The sequence below is a fragment of the Amblyomma maculatum genome, chromosome 1 (assembly GCF_055883805.1).
Source record: "Amblyomma maculatum isolate TAMU_Amacu chromosome 1, ASM5588380v1, whole genome shotgun sequence".
Taxonomy (NCBI): Eukaryota; Metazoa; Arthropoda; class Arachnida; order Ixodida; family Ixodidae; genus Amblyomma; species Amblyomma maculatum.
In genome coordinates, this window is record NC_139344.1 from 94,010,888 (window position 1) to 94,035,221 (window position 24,334).

The 24,334-nt window shown below is 45.0% G+C and overlaps 1 protein-coding gene across 2 annotated transcripts; it reads left to right on the top strand.

The window, feature by feature from the left end:
• Positions 1-958: 958 nt before the first annotated feature.
• Positions 959-24,334, top strand: SmD1 (small ribonucleoprotein particle protein SmD1). Of its 2 annotated transcripts, none has more exons than XM_084588567.1 (5): positions 959-1,100; positions 1,426-1,502; positions 12,977-13,168; positions 21,707-21,806; positions 24,035-24,334. In XM_084588567.1, exons 1-4 carry the CDS (start codon positions 1,087-1,089, stop codon positions 21,784-21,786), a joined length of 363 nt encoding a protein of 120 aa, XP_084444693.1. In that variant the 5' UTR covers positions 959-1,086; the 3' UTR covers positions 21,787-21,806; positions 24,035-24,334. The 2 variants fall into 2 exon arrangements, with proteins under 2 accessions (XP_084444693.1, XP_084444692.1); XM_084588566.1 differs by lacking the exon at positions 24,035-24,334 and adding an exon at positions 22,478-23,017.

Consider the following 24,334-nt stretch of genomic DNA (forward strand, 5'->3'; position numbering starts at 1 on the left):
CAAACTTAACCTCATCGTCCCACTACTTTTTGCGCCGCATTCCTCCCCGAGATGTAGCGCGAACTGCGTGCTGGTTCATGATGCGCAGCAGCTCTCCGAGGTACTCGGCGTACGTGGTGGCCTCCCTGCGCGTGTTGCGGTTTTCAAATGAATTGGCCACAGCTTCATGTGAGTCCACTCGAAGATAGCGTGTTTCCGGGCTCTGGTTCCCTATCTTGGAAGTGCGGTGTGTGGTGGTTACCATAGACAGTCGAATGCGGTTGTGGTCGCTACCGACACTAAACCAGCCATCTTCATCGATGTGCAACTGCGTGATGCTGGCTGCCAGCTTAGGCGAAACAAGCACGTAATCTATTGTTGAACGGCTGCTTCTGGCACTCCAAGTGAACTGTCCTTCGCAGTCAGCCCGGAGGTTGGCAATTTCCAGGCCGTGCTTGTGGGCCCAATCGATCATGATCTTGCCATTGTAATCCTGGTAGCCATCCAAGGACTAAATATGCCCGTTTAAGTCGCCCATGAGTATCACCTCTTTACCGGAAGCCCACCTCTGAATATCCTCTGTGAGGCACTGAATAATATGGGAATTTCCATCGTGTTGTCCGCACGTCACGGCAAGATATACCACGCCGACGATCACGGGCATACCCAGGATGGTGTAATCCATATGTGCTCACAGCCTATTAGCCTTCCTCAAGGTAAACGGGCAACTGACATCTGTCGGAACGCGCGCGAACCGCGAGAGCCTACTCCGCACGCCCTTTCCGAAGGGAGAGCCAATTTTGGGAGAGCAGCGCGTTCAGCCACCTCCCCTATCTTATACACCGTGTCTTACACCATGGGTCTGAACCATGTTTTTCCCTGTGGTTTTTTTTCTTCCTCAATGGGCTGAACTGGGGGTCTGAAAACTTCACGTAAACTCCCATAGATGGCAGCACAGCTTTCTCTCTAGTAGGGTGCCTCGCGCATCGAGGGCACCCTACCCTCTAGGTAAGAGTAACAACTCTTATGTTTGAAACACACCGGCGTTTCGCGTAAACAAAACGTTTACTTCGATTGATTTGCAAAGCTTCGTAATCCGTTTCAATCATGAAGTTAGTCAGGTATGGTGGTGCCATTTTATCTTTGCCATGACATACAAAGCTGGAATTTTCTGCTTTCATGCTGTTATTTCTCGTCCTTGTATTATACCTACGGGACATAGCTTGTTTTGGCGTTCGGTTTACCTGCTGAAAAACTAGACGCTGTTCGTTTGGTCACTGTTCTGAGAACCCGACAGTTAGTAGATATTTTCTACCCGATAAAGTTGATGTGTGGGCGCCTATAGATCTATGCCCGCAAAATTTTATGAAATGTCTTTGAGATCCTTGTGCTTTTTAATGCTGCTAGCGATCGTTCCCCTAATGCCGCTTCCCAATCTTGCTGCAGGTTTTTGATGAAACTTAGTCACGAAACGGTGACAATAGAGCTCAAAAATGGCACTCAAGTCCACGGCACGATTACAGGTGCGTATGATAAGTGTTTGATGTGCTTATTTTATGAGCGTTCTTGTTCGAAAGCCGAGTTGCGTGCCTCGACTTGACGCATGTGCCCTGCTAAACACGATTGCCTGCTTGTAACAAAAAGTTCAGTATGCACAGTTTTCTTGTTTACTTGAAGCCGCATGTCGGAAGCACGACTCATCGAATGTGCAGATATCATTTGTTATGGCTCGGAATATGTTGTTTCTTTTAGCTCTGATGGCATGTCCTTTCCCCAGCTGCACACATAACATTTAGAAACCTCACAACTGTTATGTGGGTAGTGAAGGCAAGGACTGCGTGAATGCTGCCGTTCTAGTCTCTTGAGCTCATGCTCAAATTTTGTGGTTCCTTTTATTGTGCTAATCCTTTACATGCTTGATTAATGTGAGGTGATTGGGGTTAGATGTGGCAATTTGACTATTTTAAGGAATTGTGTGTGCTGTTGTGGTTGTCCTGAGTGTCCTTGATGGCTTTTGCGAATCATATGCATAATATTGTGTTACAGGTATGGGCAAGATGTGTGGTTTGCAAAGTGTACTTATAACTTTTTGAGGTGAAAGTGTAAAATTGGTTCGAGGGCAGTAAAAGCAGTAACTGTTACACTCTCAGTGGACATGTTAACCATTTCATGAAATAAGAGATGTTGGAGGGAGTAATAGGTGGAAGAGAGAAAGAGGCTGTGGGTAGGTGAGGCCCCAGAATAATTTTTATCACCTGGGGGTCTTTAATGTATTGCGGAGTCCGCAGGCTTCGAAATGTAATGTGACTGTCACGTTTCAGTGTACGTGAAATGTTGATGCTCTGTGTGACAGCAGCACACTGCAGTTATGTGCATGCATGCATGCAGTTTTGTGTCTTTGTTGAGTGACTGACTAGAATTGTGAACACTTGTTAATAGGTCTAAAGAATGAAGGTTTGATGCCTTGTATTCTGCTCCTTGTGCATTGCAATTCTACAGAAGCACATGTAATTGACAAAAATATGTGTGAAACCAAGTTTTGAACAGCAGGCTTTTTTTTGTTTCAGATATACTTTCTGCAGTTAGTTACCCCTTCACTTTCAATTTACTGAACTTGACAGGATTCTGTTGAGCTGCCTACGAAGCCCGAGAGCTGTTAACAAACATAAGTCTTTATTCAAGCCCAGCATAAGCCTAACTGCGCATCATGAGCCGCGCACAAGCTGTCGCTAGCTGCCGCGAGAGCACAGCATCCAGGCTATCCAAGACTAGCCAGTGCAAGTGGCTACTGCCTACTACATCTCTCCTGATAGAGAAGCAGTCTCTTGGGTGGAATGACGCAACGTCCATACTTTGTGTGCTGGTGGGAGGCGTCAGCGCAAGCTGTGCGCGAATCTCTTAGAGAAACTGAAATCTCCGGGAGCGTTACGTCCGTGCCGTCACCGAGAGATGCCTCATCTGCGTGTGTGTCTTCATGTAGAGATGCCTCATAGACGTCTTGGTTCTCTTGCTTCTTTTCCGCAGGCTTGAGAAAAGGGGCAAGATGGGTCTGATTTCGCCACACTGCCGTCTCCTGTGTCAACCATAAACTATGTAGGCTCGCCCGAGGGTGCCACCACGGTTCCTTTTCGCTTTAAGTCTGTCACCCATACTTCATCCCCTTCCGGAAGGTTGGGAAGTTGTCGCACGCCATGTCGTCTATCGTAGTTTTTTCGCTGCTGTTCGTGGCATTGGATTTCAAAATTTCTGATTTTAGTGACCGCTGGCAAATGAGGAACAAACATTCCGGGAATAAGAGGAAGCTTTGTCTGTAACCGTCTCCTCATCAATAGTTCAGAGGGGCTGTAGCCATTTTTCAATGGAGTCGCCCTGTAGGATAAGAGGGTCAGGTACGGGTCTTGAGTCTTCTTCATTGAAGCTTTGATAATTTCCACAGCAGCCTGGGCGAGTCCGTTGCTCTGAGGGTAGTGCGGACTTGATGTGATGTGTTGATAGAGACGGAAACTCTGTGCTCTGAAGGGGCATTTTGACACATTCTTGGCAATGTTTTACGGTGGTTTCGATGTCTTTGGCCACTGTAGGACACCAAACGGAGTCCTTTGCGCGTGCCTGTGTCTTCGGGATGCTGAAGTGACCTTCGTGCAAAAGGCACAAAATTTCTTTCCTGCACGTGAGTGGCACCACCACACGTGTTGCGTAGAGTAGCAAATCGTCTTCTACAGTGAGCTGTTGATGATGCTCGTAGAAAGCTCTGATGTCCAGGGGCAAATCTCGCCGGGAAGGCCAGTCTTTTATGCAGTCTGCTCAGAGATATATGCACACGTGATCTGATTTCTGGGCTTCTTTTAGCCTCTCAAGGCAGTGCTGCTTGATGGGAAGAGTTGTCCTCATGCAGCGGACGAAAGATTCGACATCGCTCTCTAGCTCTCTGTCGCCAGTCTCCTGCAAAGGTGCTCTAGAAAGCGTGTCGGTCACGAGGAGGTCTTTCCCGGGGACGTATGTCACTTCAACCAGATACCTCATCATTCGCATTTTAAGTCCTTGCAGCCGCGGTGTAAGGTCATCAGCTTTTTTGCATAAAGATAGGTACCAATGGCTTGTGGTCTGTTTCTAGTATAAATGGTCTGCCGACCAGGTAGTCCTTGGACTTTCAGCAAGCCCAAACCAAGGCAATAGCCTCTTTCTCCTTTTGAACGTACCATTTTCCAGTGTCAGATAGAAGCCGGGAGGCATAGGCGATGACTGAAAACTTGCCACTCTTCTGTTTCTGTTGAATCACTGCTCCCAGTCCAAAAGAAGAAACGCCTGCACTGACCACTGTCTCCTTAGCAGGATCGTACACCTCTAGCACTGGGCGAGATGAAAGTAGCTGTTTCCATTTGTCGAACGCTTGCTGTTGAGCAAGGTCCCAAACAAAGTCCTGCTTTTTTTGACAGCAAGCAAGTAAGCGGCTGGAACAAGTCCGGAAGGTTGGGAACAAAGCGGGCAAGATATGTAGCCATTTCGAGCACCCTTTGCAACTCGCTTCTGTTACTTGGACCGTTCATTTTTAATATGGCTTCAACCTCTTTTTCGTCGAGTCTGATTTCGTGCTGGTCAAGCTTGTGACCTAGGAATGTGAGCTGGTCAAGGTGAAACAAGCACTCGTTCTCGTTTAACGTGACACCTGCCTCTTTTAGTCATTGAAGAACTGTGCGAAGTGTCTCGTCATGTTCTGTTTCATCTGAGCCCCAGATAAGGATGTTGTCCTCTCACCACTCTGTTGACGCCTTCCAAAATATTTGACATCTGCTTCTGGAAGTGCTCGGGAGCGGACGCGATGCCAACCGGTAGCCTGTTGAAGGAAAATCTCCCAAATGGGTAGTAAACTTATTGCTGTCTTCACTGAGCGGTATCTGCCAGAACTCTAAATTGGCATCAAGCTTTGAAAGCACCTTGCTCCGTGAAGTAGCCCGAGCGTATACTCGACGGACGGGATTGGATGCCACTCTCTCAGGACATGACGGTTGCGTTCAGTGAAGTCTCACACAGATTCTAACATCACCAATTGGTTTTTGTACTACCACCATAGGCGCGCACCATTCAGTCGACTCATCCACAGGTGAAATGACACCAATTTTTTTTTCATTCGCTGCAGTTCACTGACACCCACTACTGCCTACTACAACAAATTCCTTGGGCTAACATAGTCAATGTGTAGAATTCCACAGTGGTCAGCATTTTATGCGACAGCATAGCAGGCTTGTTGGAGCATAAACCATGCATCTGCTGTTGTCACACCGTTATGCACCACGTGATAGGCGCATACCGTATTTACTCGCATAATGATCGCACTTTTTTTTTTTAAATACTGACGCAAATTTCGGGGTGCGATCATTACGCGGAGTAAATTTTCTACAAAAAATTTTTGAGCACCGAAAACGCAAACAAGTTGCAGGTCAGACGTCTTAGAACATATATTTCGATTACAACCAAAAATAAAAGCTGAGTAAGGCTTACCTTCGCAATAAACACGCACATTAAGCATCACATGGAGTTCACAATGCCCATTTATTTTTTTTTTCGTCAGTACTCTAATCAAAGTCTGAATCCTCGCCATCCTCGCTTTCACTGCTGCACGACTCATCGGAAACGGCAGTGTCGTCGCTGGGAGCATCTTCACAATCCCACAGGAAGTCATCTTCCGTTCCATCCAAAGCGTTAGATATGCCTGTCTTCTTAAAACTCTTAGCCACTACCTCGTCGGGGATACTGCTCCATGCTTCTGTGATCCACGAGCACAGCATCTACACGGATGGCCTTCTAATCTTTCCGCTCGGCGTCAAATCATGCTGGCCCATCGCCATCCACTCAGCATAAAGTCGTCGAACGTTGTCCTTGAACGGTTTGTTCAAAGACACGTCGAGAGGCTGCAGCAGCGAAGTCAGGCCGCCAGGAATGACTGCAATGTCCGTGCGCAGCTCTTTCAGCTTGGCACGCACGCTGTCCACAAGGTGACCCCTAAAACTGTCCAAAACCAGAAGCGAGGGAAGCAGAAATGCTCCTGGTCTTCTTCCCCAAACAGTCTTGATCCAGTCGACCATCATGTCTGCAGTCATCCACCCTTTCATCTGTGCACGTATATGGATGCCACGGGGAAAGTTTCCCTTCGGAATAGTCTTCCGTTTGAAGATCACGTATGGTGGCAGCTTCCGCCCGTCGGCCGTCACAGCAAGCATGACTGTGCATTGCAGTTTTTCTGCGCCAGACGTCTTCACGAGGACGCTCCGAGCACCCTTCTCGTTCACAGTTGTATTCCGGGGCATGTCGAACGTCAGTGGAGTTTGATCGGCGTTTCCAATTTGCGACATGAGGTAACCGCATTTTTCGCGAAGCCTAGTGACGAAGTGATGGAAGTCTATCACTTTGCTTTCATACGCAGCTGGGAGCCGCTGGCACAACGACGTCCGCCGCCTCAGGGAAAGTCCATTCCGTCGCATAAAGCGAGTCGTCCAACCGGAGCTAGCGCGGAAATCCTTCGTGGCGATTCCCAGCTTCCTGGTAGTTGTGCGCGCCTGCGTCTGTATCATTTCTAATGACACTGCACAACCATCCTTGCGCAGGTCCCTCACGTATTCTAGGACCGCCTCCTCAACATAAGGGAACTTGCCCGTTTTGGGTCCACGGAAAGCCCGCCGTGTCTTGTTCGTAGCCATCAGCTTCTCGCGCTGCTTCTTCCAATAGTGTATCCTCATTTCGTCCACGCCGAAATGCCTACCAGCAGCGCGGTTGCCATGCTCCAGTGCATAGTCGACAGCCTTGAGCTTGAACGCGGCGGTGTAACTGGCATACCGCCCCATGGTGAAATGGCGTAAACTCGCACAAAAACACAAAGCACGCTACGACGCTGCCGAATTGCAAAATGGCGAACGCCGCAAAGCATGGAATCATGGGAACTCCATCGTTACTAGACTAGGTTGGGAACTCGTCGGAATGCATTCGCTGCGGGATGACTGCAGATCAACCACCAGGCGGCTCCATGTTCGGGGTGCGATCATTACGCGGGGAATTTAAAAAATGGAATTTTGACCTCAAAATTCAGGGGTGCGATCATTACGCGAGTGCGATCATTATGCGAGTAAATACGGTAATAGATTGTTTTTTATGGTTGCTTGCAGAATTCGAGCTTGTGGCAGTGCGCAGAGGTCAGCCTCACTAGCCGCTACAGTAGACCACTGCACTGTCGCCGCTGTAAAACGTTCCATATGTTGAACTGTCAATCTCTCGCTGTTCTTTGGACGTAATCTCTATCATGAACTTCCATCCATGCACTAGTCAATCCAAAAGCAAGAACACATGGGTACTTGGAAGCACCGTCTGACAAGTATGTAGCAAATCGTATGAAATGGCAGATTTGAATTAACAAGTTACATTATCACGGCGTGTTTTAACTTTGTTAAAGTATCAGATACTGTTGCATTGGCAGTGGGTAATAGTAATTGCGTAGCCATAAGTTTTTGTCTCACTTTTTTTTTCTAAACATGACTGTGACAGTGAGGGCCAAAATGTAGACACATTAATTGCTTCTGTATCGGGTAATTGAAATTAGCCTTGTAACAAAAGTAAGTGTGTGGTTAGGCATTGTTTTTGGCTCATATATACAACTGTACAGACGTCACTAGAGGAGCAAATACATCTTTCCTGGCCACATTGCTTCGGTGCACGGGTGTGTGCATGCTTGCTACACAGGTGGTGTTTTTCCTAGGTTGATACTGGATAAAAAGAAAGACAGCCTGGAACTGTACCTTTGTTTGATAGGAGTGCACTATACTTACCTCACTTCATTGCTTTGCTGCTGCTGCCACTTCAGGAGTCGCCCTCATATTAGTAGATAGCACATGTAATCGTTGTTTATCATTGTTAAGTTTCATTTTTGCATCGCTGCAGATGTGTACTCTCTATTCATTCTGGCTTGAACATGTAAGCACTGTACCCATATTTTCTAACAGTTAAAAATCCATTGCCAAATGCCACCGTCATATGAAATGCAGACAAGAGAGCCATTAAGGTGGGAGGAGTATATGCATGTGTTCTTGTGGGCAACATAACGATTTCAAGTCCACAGGCAACTAAGTCCATGTACATTTCTGATTGATGGTGTCATTGTTCACTGTTAGGCCATGTTAGCTCATTTTCAGCCGGTGCGGGCTGGTAATACCCTTGTTACACGGGCGTTTTCAACGGCAGTTCAGTTGGCGGTCAGTTGAACTGAATGGCAGTTAGTGATATTTCACAGCAGCGTCAACTGCAGTTGAAATCTCAACTACAGTTCAGTTCAACTGACAAGATGGCTGTGAGCAGACGCGCCACATCGGCTGAGTCGGCGGCATTTCCAACCACAGTGAGTTCTAAAATCACACGGAAGGTTGTTGCCCTGCCTGCAACCTTAACTACTCAAACGAGTGTCAAAACATATGCGCGCGAAGTGGCGCTAAAAAAAAAAAAAAAGAAAAAAAAAAGAAAAGAAACGCAGCGAAGCCAGGCGTGCCTGAAATGAATCGACTTGGCTCTGGGTCGAGTTAAGTTGTCGCGTACTCGAAAGAGAAAACATGTGCCACAATGCGTAATTCAATGATATGAACCGTTCAAATGATGTAAAAAGTAATTTAAAATGAAAATAAAGCACTTCTTAAAGTAAAAATTGCTTGCATATGGCGGGATCACGTGACTCCGAGGGACAACTGAGTTTTGCAATATGTTTCGTGTAACTACAGTTGACTGCCGTTCAGTTCAGCTTAATTGAAACTGTGATTTAACTGAATGGCAGTTAAAACTTCCCGTGTAACATCGGTATAAGGACATTGGGTTTTCAGGTTTTTTTTTCTTCTGTTCTTTTTTTATATCTGTGTGCAGGGCTTCAACAAAACTGAAAAAGATGTGCTTAAGTATATGCGAAGTAATTTATTTGTGGCTTATATTCTAGACAAGTTTCAGATTTTGTTATGGCTTGGAACTGAGCGTGCAAAGCGCCATAAGCCATGTGCTCTCAGAGAATAAAGATGTATACTTAATTATATTGCTATCTGTGAGTGTGTGTGGACCAGCGGGGTTTCTGTTCATGGGAGAAATCTAAGCAGCAAATGCACCTAAACTGCTGGTTCCATGAATAGTGGTCTGATCCCATGCGCAGTTAACCCATGATGGGATTTAGAGGGTGCATGTGTAGGCCAGTTGGTAGACATCAGGGGACATCAGAAAATTGGTAGACATCAAAAACTGCAGCAGGCACGTGGCGGACTGCCTTTGTTGTCACCTCCCTTCATCCTGTCTGTGCTGTGGCTTTTAGTCTCGTAGTGATGGGATTTTTATTGCTGTGCAAACTGTGCTAAAAGCAAAGCTCGCATGCTGCTAAATTATGACGATGTATGCGTAATCAGCACTGAGCCTGCATCAAAAGTTACTGTTTTCTCAAAAACAAAGTTCTCAGGCAAAGCGTTTAATCCTACATCCCCATTCAAGTCACTAACAGAAATAGCATCTTCTCCGACAACTCTTTGATCCATCTTTGGTATGTACCGGATGTCTCTGCAAAGTTTCTAAATTTCCTATAAATGAGGAGTTCAAAATGCAAAAAAAAAATATATATATTGCTGGAACAAGGTCTTGTGGCGATTTCGACTGGCTGCTCCGGAGCACGTTTTCATGTTCCGGGTTGACAATTTTGAATTCCGTTGGTCGACCAAGATAGGTTGTTCGTATTCCGCTGGTTGCTTGGAGCAACTCTGGACGCTCTAGCTCAATCCGCCAATCAGTCTGATCTCGCCGGAAGTTATAGTCGCTAATGTAGTACTTCCGAAAACTTTTTTTTTTTTTTTTTTTTTGTTAACTCCAACATGAAACCGCCAGCCCTCTCCACATCAGGCAGCAATGGGATGCAAAAAGTTACGAACAGGAATGCTGATGGAGCACGGACTACGACAGGGATTTTCCCGTTCTCTCAACCACAACAGCCGGCAACGCTAACCCTCCGATGGCAAGCAAATCTTCCACCGCAAGATGAAGAAGCACCTCAAGTTCACGGAAAAATAGTCAGTCGGACTGTTGTTCACGCTCCCAAACCCAAAAGCAGGTCAGCTATGCAGACACTTCAACTGGTGGGAAATCTGACCATGAAGGGAACAAGATCTCTGACGAGATGCAAGCCAAATTACAGCAACAGCAAGCAGTCATCAACAAGCTTCTTAACAAAGGCTAAGAACAAGAGATTATAAATGGCTCCAGAGCAAAAGCGCAAGCTGCCATCTCACCAGCGCTGACAGAAGAACGCGTCAAGGAACTTGTCAACGAAGGGATCCAGAAAGCCCTCACACCTCTGGCACAACAAATTATGCAGCAGGTGACACAGCAGGTCATGCAGCACATGACCCAATCATGAAATGCAGAAAATCAACGCAACCCTCTAAGACTTCCGCACGCACACTCAACAAAACTAAATTACCCAGGCTCACCTCGAACAGATTCTCGGTAAACAGGAGAAGGCCCACAAGAAGGCTAAAACAGATGCAAACCAGGCGGATGCCACCTTCGATTTTAAACAAGATCTCTCCCAATAACAGTGAAGGAAGAACACCACCACCAAAAAAATACAAAACCTTCTTTTAACTCGTTGCGCAAGATAATCCGGACATAATAGCTCTACAGGAAACCCACACTAAGTCACCTGGTATCCGAGTATATGAAACATATACTCCAGATAGTACAAGTCGTATAGCCATTTTGGTACAGAAACCTCTCAATGCACAACACCACCACGTGAGCAGCCTCATCGAGCACACCTTTAAAGTAATCCCCAACAGGACGAGTGAGCAAAGCCTGTTCGTCCTTAATGTGTACAGTCCTCCCAGAGATCCCCTGGCAGGCGTTGATGCCCTCATGCAGGAAGTGGACTGGTTCACACAAGGACACAAGCTTATTGGTGTAGGGGTTCAACGCCCACCACACTGCTTGGGGATACATCAAAACCAACAAAAAGGGTATCTGGGTGCACGATACTATGCAGCATCACCAACTAACTCTGTAGAATGGCCCCCACCAGAATTGGCAACAGTGCTTGCAGAGACACAAATCCGGATTTGACGTTCAGGGGCTTCTCGCAAGTTACGTGGACCAGGCTCGAAGAGACTCTTGGCAGAAATTACCCATAAGAAGACACAGTTTTGCATCGGCAAAGCTCACCTTACGAACTGGGATGCTTTCAGGAGAGACACCGCACCCCCATCCACGGCCGACCTCGAAGCCTGGACCAACTCCTTAATAGAAAAGGTTGAACGTTACACAAAACATATGCAACTCACGACAGAAACACCGGCTGTGGATTCTCATCTACTGCAGGCGGCGAGGGCTCCTTAGGAGATGGTAAAAGCAGAAAAGAAACAGAACTCTAAAAAAGCGGATTGACAAAGTCACCAAACAGGCCAAAGAGTATGCCGAGCACCTCGGAATACAAAATTGGAACCAGTTTTGCGATAGACTACAAGGAACTCCGAGTATGCGTAATACGTGGAACATTCTAAAACCTCTCATCGGCACCACAGAGGCTAAATAAACATCTTGCAAAAACTTGGCTAGAATATTACATTTCCACAATGGAACGGAGCAAGAAATCTTAAATGAGATTAAGAAGCAATTCACCAATGGCAGTTTGTTACCTGCACACCACATCATACACTCGAAGTACCAAGGAAGCCGAAATGAGGCTCTAGATCAGCCTTTTACGATGATGGAACTGTGCCATTCCTGGCATAGCTCAACCGGAATACCACCCCTGGCAAGGACCGAGTAACCAACAAAATCTTAGGTGATTATGATTCCCAAGCCATGCATGCAGGTCTAAAGAGCAGCGGCGCCCGCCCACCATGGTGGATCCTTTACAATTTCTAAGCGCACAGGGGTGAAGCATCGAAGAAAAGTGGCATGCTAACATATGTATGAGAGAGCCATTCCTTCGGAGACTAGACGTGAAGAGAACAAACGTAACGGTGGCTTTGCAATGCCTAGAGGCATATGGGAGGGGCAACATCTGAGAGCAAGGATGCGCTCGCATGAGATCTGGCCGCATCTGGGGGATGCAACATGGCACGCTAGGACGTGACGACTTTTGTAGATTGCAATGGTGTAAGAGAGCAAAGCATGCGGAAATGACGATGAAGCTATCCCAGCGTGCCAATGCTATCAATGGACCAGGTGTGCTGCTACAGATGCAGACTTAACTCTGCAAGAACCAAAGTAAAGTCCTGTGTGCCAAGGAATGCTAGTTGGCATCTTTATGAAGTGCAAGTGTCATTATATTTTTCAAGATCAGGCAATGTGTTTTTTCCTGCAGTGTCCTTCAGCGTATCAGCGAGATTTTACTGTGTCTCACCGAAAGGAAAAAAAAATGTTGAAAACGCAGTATATATACCTGCCGGTTTCGGTTTCTCGAAAGCTGCTCCAAAGTGACTTCATCTAGTTACATCGCTGTGGCCGAGTTTCGGCTGAGGCTAAATGCGAGGGGCCCGTGTGCTTTGCGATGTCAGTTGGCAAAGCCTTCCACTTCGTCGTCCCTCATAGCCACTGTTGCTTTGCGGCCACGGCAGACACTTTTTGATAGAGGCAAAAAGCAAGCCACCCATGTGCTGTGCGATGTCAGTGCGTGTAAAGAACTCTGGTGGTCGAAATTTACTGAAGCCCGCCACTACTACGTCACTCATAGTGTAAGTCAGTTTAGAACTCTAAACCCCATAAGCCACAACAAACCTATGTAGAGCTACTGAAACACACATGGGCCATGTATCAGGAATTAAAACAGAGTGTGAAAGCGTGGTGTCTTTACTCTTTAAAGATTTAGTTGGATGCACTTTGTCTTTTAACTGCAGATTAAGCTGTTAAAAGGTTAGGTGTAGTGCTGTTCATTGGTAATAGTGTAGTCTGTTTTTTGTGCATGCTGCAGTCACGTCTGTGTGTTTTGTGCAATCTGCAGGTGTTGATGTGGCCATGAACACTCACCTGAAAGCTGTCAAGATGACAATGCGGAATCGTGAGCCTGTTCAGCTTGACAGCTTGAGCATCCGAGGCAACAATATTCGATATTACCTCTTGCCAGACAGCCTACCTTTGGAAACTCTACTGATTGATGACACACCAAAAGCCAAAGCAAAGAAGAAGGAGGCTGGTAAGGCTGCCTGAAAAGACTTCAGAAATCATTGAATAGTTTCCAAGACTTCTTTATTTTACATTGTTTTAGAAGGCCTGGTTTTGCATGTTAGCCCAAACCACTACTGCTACGCATTCACCGTAAAGAGGATATCCAGCTTGTTTCCTGCATATGAGTTTTTTTTAGGGCACAAGAAAAACATTTTTGTAAAGTAACTAAAACAAGTATTTTGGCATGATAAATCTGAACATCAATAAGATTTTTGCACTATGTATGATTCAGAGTGCTTGTAAACACAGACATAACCAAATGGGCTTTGGGGAACAGACCTGGTGTCAGTATCACTCGACAACATTTAAAAGCCAGCCAACATTGCATGAATGTTTGTAGGTTCTTTGCTTGTGTAGAGAGCTTGTTCTTAAGTCACAGTGACCATCATGTTGGTGTAAATGGAGTAGTGTGAAAAAGCTGTCAGCATGTGCAATCGGCTTGTCGCCAACTGCTGTGGCTCACACTTGAGAAGCCGCATGATATGTGTTGTCAAAATTTAACTCTTGTATAGTTAGTGTTGGTTGCCAAGAGCAAGCAGGGATTTTGTTTTTAAATCAAGCCAATCTGTGGCTTTTTATTAAGTGTGTCTACTTTTACACTGCAGTGTATAATTGGATGGGCTTACATAGAAAGTTTAAGCCCCTTGGGAGTGCCTTCATGACCTAACTTTATTGAGGACAAATTGATTTTCCATAAAGAAAACTTCATATTATAGTCGGATTTCAACTTGCAATCTTTGGGTTGTCAGCTTAGTCACATAGGCACCTGTGGTACGAGGGGAGTGATGTATGGGCTGTGTCGGCTTAAGTTTAGCAGTATGGTAATGTGGTCGAATAATAGTGACTGTCGCGTTATATACTTGAGGCAGAGGAGCTTACGTGTTCCCCTAATTTTTTTTCTTTCCTCTTAAGGTTTACATGCTTATTTCAGAGTTAGCAAGCAAATTCAAGATACTGTGCTTTCCAGAAGTTGCACTGTATGTGATGTCTTTATATGTACTAAAGACTTTTCATCTGAAGTGTATTGCTTGTCTCTAATTGCTGGAACAGTTTAATTAGCATAAATTATTGGGTAATATAAGGTAAAAATCAGGTGATGGCTTCATTGTTGACAAGGCTCCCATAGTCCAAGCATATACAGTCGTGCCTCGTTAATATGGTCACTTTGGTTTCCGACCAAAACTGTCCATAAAGCGAGTCGTCCATAATAACGAGGCATGAATAAAAACGAAAATAATTTTATCGATAAAAAAGAATTGTAATTAATGACTACTTTTGTAGATAACAGTGTGCACTGGACTCAAAATTTGACAGAACACTGGACATTTTGAATGTATTATCCTTATCATTGCTGTCTTCGAAAAATTGTAGTGGAGTCTGAAGCGACTCTCGTACCATGACACGCGTGATGGTGGGCTTTGTGTTGGTCGAACTTTCGAGCACGAACTCTTCACTGGCTAATGAATCAGCGTCCGATTCTCTACTCAACACTAAGTAGCTGCTTGAGATTCTTCTGAGGCGAGGAAACAGCCAAGCTGTCGATACTAGTCCCTCATGGCTTGGATTGACTGAGATTGCTTTTGCCGCTTGTATTCACAGATTGCTTGCTCCGTGCCTATGTACAGCTCTGTTCTTTTGCGTTTAACTCCCGCCATGCCGAAATCCAGACTCAAGTTGAGGGTTACAGGCTCGTGATGTTTGCACTTTCTTGCCTAGTTAACCTTTCTGCCTTTCCGTTCTTCTGATTCTCTCTTTTTTGCCTTGTACTGTTTCCGTTAGGAAGTGAGGGAGTCAAGTTGGCAAGCTGCTGAGGGCTATCGAACATCCTATCTTCTTGGCGTCATTTTTATGTGCTCCTATAAAACAAACACTGCAAGCTGAAGTACAGTTTAGAACGACGGCTAGCCAACTTTGAAGAGCTCAGACCTTGTCAAGGCTGCATCATTGACTTAAAGTGAAGCCGACATGTGGATCGCCTGAGGTGCAAAATGCGGCAGTTCGGCAGCGCAACAGGGACAAAAACCAGGAGCATGAGAGGGAAGCGCGTCCAGGACGGGACGCTTGGCCTCGGTTGCGTGCTCATACATCGCCTTTCTTTTGTTGCCCTACTTTGTGAGTGTGTCTTAACTCTCACCGAAAAGCGTTAATGGCTTCATGGAACACATACTGTGCTTTGGGAAAGAAAACTGCAGTTCTTGCCGCCACTGTAGGCACTTGTCTTTCTTCCTGTCATTTCTTTCCTACGCTTTTACCGGCCTCTCTGTTCACGTTCAGCAGAATTTATTGCAACTACATGTTGCTGTTTTCCCGACTGCGGCGGCACTTCCACTGCACCCAGAAATCTCCTGGTTCCCTCCTTTCGGGGTCTTTCTTACGCTGACCCTCGGTTTGCTGTGTACGTTCTCCTCCGCTCTTGCGCCCCCCCTCCCTCTCCTTCAGAACGGCGACACGCCCGCTTTGGTTCTTTCCAACCCCACAGGACTCGTTCAGGCATCCGGCCGTATCGGCTGTCGCGTAAGTTCGTGGGCGGCGTGCCCTTTAACTTGCGTTCAGACTCCTCTACTTTTTTCAAGCACTGTCCATATTTCTGAGCCAAAAATACATGGGCCCAAGTGGGCCGTGTGCATTCTTCCCCTGTCCATTGTCCAGACAGCGAGTTTCCATATTAACGAGGCATAAATACACTGAAAATGTTTCGTCCCCAGAAAAACTGTCCATAATTCGGGTCGTCCATATTAACGGGGGTCATACTACAGTGAAATCTCGATATAACGAATCACGTGGGACCGCCGAAAATCGTTTATTTTGAAATGTCGTTGTAATGAAAAACCTCTGGTTATGAGCCTGTGGTCAAGCCTAGGAACAAAAATGACTTACCTTGCCAGTAAACACGTGTAGAGACAAGAGAGCACTCAAATGAAAATGTTGCACTCACTTCAAAACTGATTTATTTAAAGAAATCTTATTTTCTGCTGGTGCGTGCAGCACACGACTGATCAGGAATGCCTCTACACTTTCAACTTAGCGCAACACCTCATGGGGCACATCACTACACCGAGCGATGAAAGTGCGGACTTTGTTCATGTGGATCAAAACGTCCGAGTGCGATATGGTCTCATCTTCTTCGGTGTTCAGTGATTTACAGTCTTCCTCCATCGGGTCATCATCGTCACTGGACACGTCGCGAACGCTGTCAATGATCGTCAACTCCGCCGACGTTGGTGCTACGCTGTCGCTTTCCACGTAGTCGTCGAAAGAAGAGATGGCGGGTAGCAGTTTCTCAACCTCGGTCCACAGGCCTTCCGGGCCGTTGTCATTCATCTCCGAGTCGTCTTGATGCACAGGCGCTTTGACAAGCCCTGCTTTCTGCCAGCAGTTGCTGATGGTTGACACCTTCAAATTCCACCAAGCTCCCGTGAACATTTCCGCTGCCTGGCGAATGTTAACTACAGTTGGCTGCTTCAGGCGCAGACTGATATTCAGCCGCTGTACAAGGCACTTATGAAATTCTGCCTTCACACTCTTTATAATGCCTTGATCTAGTGGTTGCAGCAAAGATGTGTTGTTTGGCGGCAGAAATTCTAGGCGAACGTGTGTCAGGCGAACATTCACAATGTGCGCAGAGCAGTTGTCAACAACCAAAAGAATTTTTCTGTCATCCTTCCTCATTTGATCATCGAGTTTGATGAGCCACTCGGAGAACAATTCTCTGGTCATCCAGGCACGTTTGTTCGCACGGTAGTCGTACGGTGTCGACATGACATTCTTAATGCAGCGAGGCTTCGCATACTTGCCGATGACGAGCGGTAATCTTCTTCGTGCCTGTTGCATTGCAGCGGAGCAGAATTGTTAAGCGAAGATGAGACTTTTTCCCTCCTTTGCACTGCTGTCCTTTGAAGTGCATCGTCCGATCTGGCAGCAGCTGGTAAAAACACGCGGTTTAGTCCGCGTTGAAAATGTCGTCTTCACAGTACGACTCGGCCACCTCACGAAAACAATCATTTTGCCAGGAATCCGCGGTTTCTTTGTCAGCTGCCTTTTCCTCGCCTGAAACTACCTGCCAAGTTATTCCGTTCCTTTGAAGGAAACAGAAAAGCCAGCTCGCACTTGCTTCAAACCCAGTTATTTCAAGTGCATCGGCAAACTCTCGTGCCTTTTCTTGCAGCATTGGGCCAGACACGGGAACGTTTTGCAGTCTGGCATCTTTAAATCACGTGAGGACAGCCTGGTCTACATCCTGAAAGTTTCCTAGACGCAGCCGTTTCCTCGTAGGAGCAAGTTGAGATTTCCGGTGAAGTTTTGTAACCTTGTCACGGTCCTTCAAAAATGGTTGCGACGGTAGATGGGGCAATGCCACGCTGCCTGCAGAGGTCGATTTGTTTTTTCCTCCATCGATTTCTCGCAAAATGTCCACTTTTTCCTGCAGTGAAAACTGCTTTCGCTTCTTCTTGGCGCCGTCGTTGGCTGCATTCATCATCGGACTTTTCGCAGTAAGGCCACCAGCAACAAAAAACACCTGTTTGCGCGTACGTGAACACGAACGTCCGACCAACGAATGTCACACAACACAGAGAAAAAGCCAGGCGACTAGGCCACTAGGCCTGCTAAGCCACTGGATATTAAACCACAGCTTTGCTGGGGCGCTAGGACTTGGTGCTAAATATGGCGATTATGATAGCTACTGCCCATGGGACGTACACACAGAAACGGCGATTTCTGTTTCACGCGAGAGTTGCGGCGCTGTTAATTTTAGCCGAATTCGTTATACTGATGTTCCTTGATAATAGCGGAAAAAATAAATATGTTTGTTAATCTGAAATATGCGTTATATTGAAATTCGTAGTACTGAAATATTTTTACATTGAAAATATTGAAAATCAGCTGGGGATTTTAAAAATATTCGTTAATTTGAAAAATTTGTTAATCTGGTGTTCATAGTAACGACATTTGACTGTAACGGGGCACAACTGTACAATCTCCTGCAGTAGTGTTAAAAAAAGCCCTATTCTCTTGAAAATCTGGCATAGCGTTGTGAGAGAAAAACCATGGGCATGGCTCAAGGGGGTGGTAGCTGGCAGCTGATATGTCTGGTCATTGATTGGTCATACGGTTGTGCAATGTCACATGACCACATGACATGGCCAATTTGGCAGGAGCTGCCAACTTGGTTTCTCAGTTCAGGCGGGAGAGTGAGGGTATAGGAAGTTTTCAGGACCCTTGCATTCCAAGTCGTATATGCTACCCTTAAGCCCTGCAGGTATGTTCATATGGCTTGGTTAAGCAGGGCTTTGATTTTGTGTAGTGGTCTTTCATGTAATGTGATAGCTCGAGGCTGTGTGCTAATGAGCATGTGTGAGATAAATAGAGGCAAAAATTAATGCATTGGTGGTTAAACAAGTGGCAAAGGGCAGGCACACGAGTGAGGATCTGCAAGGGTAGCTGCGGGAGAGAGCCCTTAATGATTGAGCAACGTTGAAATTAGGGCTTGTTGGCTCATACTTCGGAGCAATAGGACTAAAAGACAAGGAACCAAGAGCAAGTAGACACACACAGCGCTACTCTAACAGCATCATACCCTAGAGTCAAAGCGCTAGTGTTCCGCCAATTTTATATTTAGTGCATTTTCATGGTTACTTTTACACAGTACTTGAGTGCCTTGCCCAATTAACAAGGATATACAAATAATGAGAAAGTTGTGAAAATTTGTCATGTTTATCGAAGCAGGGTTCTTTCAAAGTTTTCACTTGTTTTTTCTTTTTTTTTTTTTTTCTCGTGATTTATGCGTCGTGTGCATACGATGCATCAACTAGGTGCATCACATTTAATGTGCATGGTTCACATCAACATGTAACATCAATCATCTGTGTGATTGTTTGGAATCCTCATTTTGCACTTATGTAAATAGCACAGCAAACGTTTGTGTAACGTTCCTGCAAAATGTGTGGGTGGCCACAGATTTCTTTCAAAATGCGGATACTGTAAACCACTTAAAGTTTCTTAGCTCATGGCCAGGAATTGAAAAGTGTTCTAGGATGAAGTGCTTGCAAATTCACACTGTATCTATAAGACTTTAGATGCCTATCTGTTGTCCAAGAAAATACATCTTATGGTACCCGCTTTCTGAAAACTTTTCCAGTTTCCTTGTTTCTATCTATGCCTTTGTGAGGACTTCGCTTCTTAAAGCTGTCAACACATATTTCTGCCAGAGCAGGAGAAAAAAGACCTGAGATATCAAAAGGCTGCAGAAAGCGCCAATTTAGAAAGGCGCATTAGCACCTGCTAATATAGTTGAGCTCGTATACATTGGACCTGAAGGGCATCATGGAATAGTTCAACATGATGATAATTCAATATATAAAAAATGGGCTTTCACTGTCAAACTCGGGGGTGGTGAGGAGAAGCCAAATTTTTGATGACCTTGGGGTTGGGCACAGGTAAAATAAGGGATATCTCTGAACATGGTAAAGAATGTAGTGGGAACCAATAAGAAAGAGTTGTGAATTAAAGAATTTAGTGGGTAGAAAAAGGAAAGAAGGGTGAATAGCCATGGTTTTGGGAAAACTTGAAGCAGTGGTGGCAAATGAGTATATTTTTGCTGCACTCTGTGATGATGTGCACACTCCTAGAGTATTGTTTCTCGTATAATATTGACCGATTCAATGCTTACATATTTTTCCTTGTGTTATCTTCATTGTTTATATATATATATATATATAAAACCCTCCAGCTGCCTCGAATAGTACGATGCTATGTTAAAACCTCTGTGCATGTGCGTGTTCTCATGGGGTCTCAAACTTCCCGTGACATTATATTCGTGGCCACATTATTTTTACGCAAATACAATATGTTGCACCGCGCTAGTGACTCGCTTCTTTACAAGGACGTTTTGCCCACAATTATGCTAGTGGCTCACTGCTCGCTAAGCATTGCTAATGTACTAATCTGCTTTGCATCAAAGTTATAGCAGACAATACTTTGGAACTAGCCAGTTTCTATCATAAGATGCATACCTGCCAACTCTCCCGAATTTCGATTACATCTCCCGATCGTGCGGACGCGACTTCAAATCTCCAGTAAAGTGGCTGGCACAGCCCAGCATTTCTTTTTCTAATTTCTAATAGCTATAATCCTATAACGTCCTATGATATAACCATGCTGGAAAGCAGCGCGGGAGCAGTTAGTCACCAGCATGCAGCTTGAATCAAGGTAGCAGCCACCGGCACCAACATGAACGCGACCAACCGGCGGGTGCTGCCTTGGACCAGCACGAGGAGTCAGGCGCTTTCACGAGCCTCCATAGTGTAAGCATGTGGCCGGTCGTAAAGCGAAAAGTATGAACACGTGAACCTCGTGCAAACTTAACGAACTTATCGCCGTGTCACGTGACCCGACGTGATTGACGCGCAAAAAGCGAGTGTCCCCGTGATTGGAAAAACGACCGACACTTAAACGATCGACACTCGCAGGTGTGCAGTTCGTGCTGTGCAGTAAAAGTTGGAAAAGAAAAGTTCTCCTTGAGAAGCACGCACAGTAACTTAATTTTGCACCTGAAACTGTAGAGCAAATAAGTTCACCGTATCCTCTGTGATATAGTTTTTATCATGCTCTTATTAGGGGTGCCATGCTTTGGGTTTGATTTTAAGTCGACCTCCCCCCACTTCTGATTCTCGAATTCTAAAACACTGGTCGGCTTACAATCATGTAAATGCGGTACTTGGAAGAGTTTCTGACCGTGCAGCAGAAGAGAGATCAGTTCGAAATACACTACTGGGCCGCCACTCTCACCTCTTTCCAATGCTGTCAGCCTCAATAATTTCTGAATTGCTCAACTTAAAAAAAAAAAATAGATGCCCCCTTTCTCCTCTTCCGCCGACACGGCGGTCTCCCGAATTTTCATGTTGCTAGGTTGGCAGGTATGAAGAGTCTATTCCTGTTACCAGTGCACTGTAAACAAAAAAAAAAAAAAAAAGAAACACCCTAAAATTAATGCGTTGCATATTAGTTTCTGCAGTGCCTAGGGCAGTGAGCAATGTCAGTGGCAGCCCTCACTGGGCCTTAGCTAGTTTGGATTCACTGCATGATAGCATTAGGGCATGCAAAATGAATATACAATGGAGCATTTGCCACTTTCGAGCACACCTCACATTCACCTCGTCATGCAGTTTCACAGTGCTAGTAGTGCAAGCAGGTGTTCAAGGCCACACGGCCGATCTGCCTGCGCATGTAAAACGTGATCTGGAAGGGTTGTTATTCCACGCCATACTGCTGTCTTGCTTAATGAAGACTGCTGTGCATTGTGGAAATCAATTGCTTTTTAATGTTCCCCTGAATTCTATTTTGATAAACATCGGCCATAGTGTTCTTTTGCATTGGACTTTCAAGGAAATATTTTAATTTCAGTACACACAAAGTTCAACAGATATTGGCTGAGCTCTAAATGGGAGTTTATGCAATGACTGTGTTGTTGTTGTTGTTTTTTTAAAGTGTGCAAATCAATTATTTGCAGCCACAATGGGTCGTGGCCGAGGAAGGGGCAGAGGTCGTGGCCGAGGACGTGGTGGTGCCAGGGGTCGAGGCCGGCGGTAGACATCACTTCAGGCAACAGGGTAATACTTCATTGTTAGCCTTCACACTTACACTGACATTTTTTGATGTTGGGATTGAAGTTATCCTTTTTTCTAACAAGCTACCTACACTGCTAAGTGCTTGAATGTCCAGAATTGGCAGATACTTGCATCCATACTGATGGTGTCCAGACAAAAAAATTGTGTGCGGCTGTGCATTTACATGAGCTAGTTGGCTTGTGTATTTCTAGATTGGAGCTCTTCATTCCGGTGCTGCATGTTTCTTTGCGTGAACACTGCACTGTTGGCTTTATGCCTGCTGTTGAGTGAATTTTGCATACAGAGGGGCTAATAGCATATAGTATTAGCACAAGCTATATTCAAGATTGGTGTTCCATTGTGAACTTTACAGCATGGACAAAGGTTGAGTAAAAGACAAAAGAACAATCTAGATAACAGTGCATCTTTCGTCTCATTCTTTTTTCTGTTTTTGTCTAATTGGGCACTTTTCATGCCAGATAAAATCATTGGAATGGTTGAGCTTTTGTGTCGTGTATTTACGTTTTATGAAGCAGCTGGTAATGTTATCCCATAGTAGTAGAATTAGTTTTTTGAATCAAGAGAGGAGAATTAGTTCGCTTCAACTTGTGTTTAGAACATTCATCATGGGGATGGTACTGTATGTAATGTTACGGTTATCTCATTTTTTTCAGGCTCACCAGCAGGGATTCATTTCCAAAACGTGTACTGCACTTCGGGATTTTTTTGAGTGTCATTGTCATCAGATGAAGCAAGAAGTTTTGTATGCTTTGTGGATTGTTATCATTGTGAACTTTCACTCAATTAGCCTTCCCACAATGTACTGGTTAAACTATTTGATAATAGTTTAAATTTAATTAAGTCTTACTATTAGGTAGCTGTTGGAAGAGGACTTCATTGCTTATCTAAATGAAAATCATGTTACATCAAATAGTCCTTGGTTACTGTGGGCCTAGCATGTGTTGGCTCACAACAAAGGACTAAACTGTTACCTACTGAATTTTATTTTCAATTGTGTCATACTGTCATGCTGTACATACATCCTTATTTCAGTTTGCTTTTACTGAGGTAACCTGTCCATCCATAGGATATCTCTATCGTTGCTTTTGTTTACTTTTCTAAAGTAAGCTCTCCTTCTGGCTAGGATATATCTATCTTGGCGTATGCTTACTTTCTATTGCTTTGAGTAAAATAAAGTATGACGTGATGCTGCAGTTGTCATACTTGTTTCTCTTTGTTAAGATAACAACTTGAAATAATTATGGCGTGGTGTTATATTGCACTTCGCCACTCGTAGTGACAGCTGTTTAAGTAATATAAATGTTCTGTGCTATATTCCCTTTCCTGTGCACTGTCACCTCTGCACAACACGAATGTGTCCTGTCATTTTACATGAGCGCATCCCCTTTGTGTTGAAACGAGTTTCTTCAATAACTTGGCACTTAGTTCACCTCCTAGAGTGAAGGCTGTTTTCTCATAATGCAGCCCGTAATAGGTTCCCTTGCTGGTAATTCAATGTATGCCATGCTTCTCCACTGCAGTACATCCTCAAGTAGTGCCACAGATGCATAACACCTAACCAGAACAATAAGAAAGAAAGGTAGAATTGAAACGCAGTTTACCACCGCCAAATCGTGACCCCAGATGCTAAAAGATCACTGTATCCATGCAGTCAGTTAATGCACGTTCCCGAATGGGGCGAAGCTTTAATGTGGAGGCAAAAATGTAAGTACAGGGTGGCATTCAAAAGGGAAACTGCTGTACACAGCCAGTGAACAATTGCCATCACTGATTTAAGTATTGAATACTAACAGTTAAGCATTCTCTGGTGGCCCACCTGGTCTGCTATGCACTGCCCAGCTTGTCAAATCTCCATCTTCTACACTGCTTCCACATAGAGCCCTAATGTGCAGATAACATTCAGGTAGTACATCCTGCACACACGTTGTGATACCTTTGCCACTACTTGCTGAAAATCAAACTTGGATGACAGATTATCAGATAGGGTGAACACCTTAATTTCTATAATAATTATTGCGTTCCTGGAGCATATGACTATGCTGGAGTGCTTGGAATGCGGCTTGATAGTGCCTGCTTTGTGAAAAAGGATGTTCATGGGTTACTTTTAAATAACTGCCATGTCAAACTTTTTTTTTTTCTTTATGTAGGGCAAGTCCACTTACTATGCACTTGCACGTGGTCATACTTCCAACGCTTATATCCCCGCCCAGGGTGCCCGATCTGTAAAAACGAAGATGTTGAGGCCGACATCCACCACTCGCTGTGGGACTGCCCAGCACTCAAACCAACACGAATCCGGCACCTGAACATAGCTGGCCTTTCAGCAACCAGTCCTGCCTCATACGTCACTTGGACGCAGGGGCCTCATCATCGCTCACTTCTGGACTTCATAAAATCAGCCAACCTTTTTCCATTCATTTAATTATTTATTCATCCTTCATCTCATACCCTACTGATGCCCTGAGGCAATAAATGTCGATTAAAAAAAAATGCACTTTTGCTACAGCAAA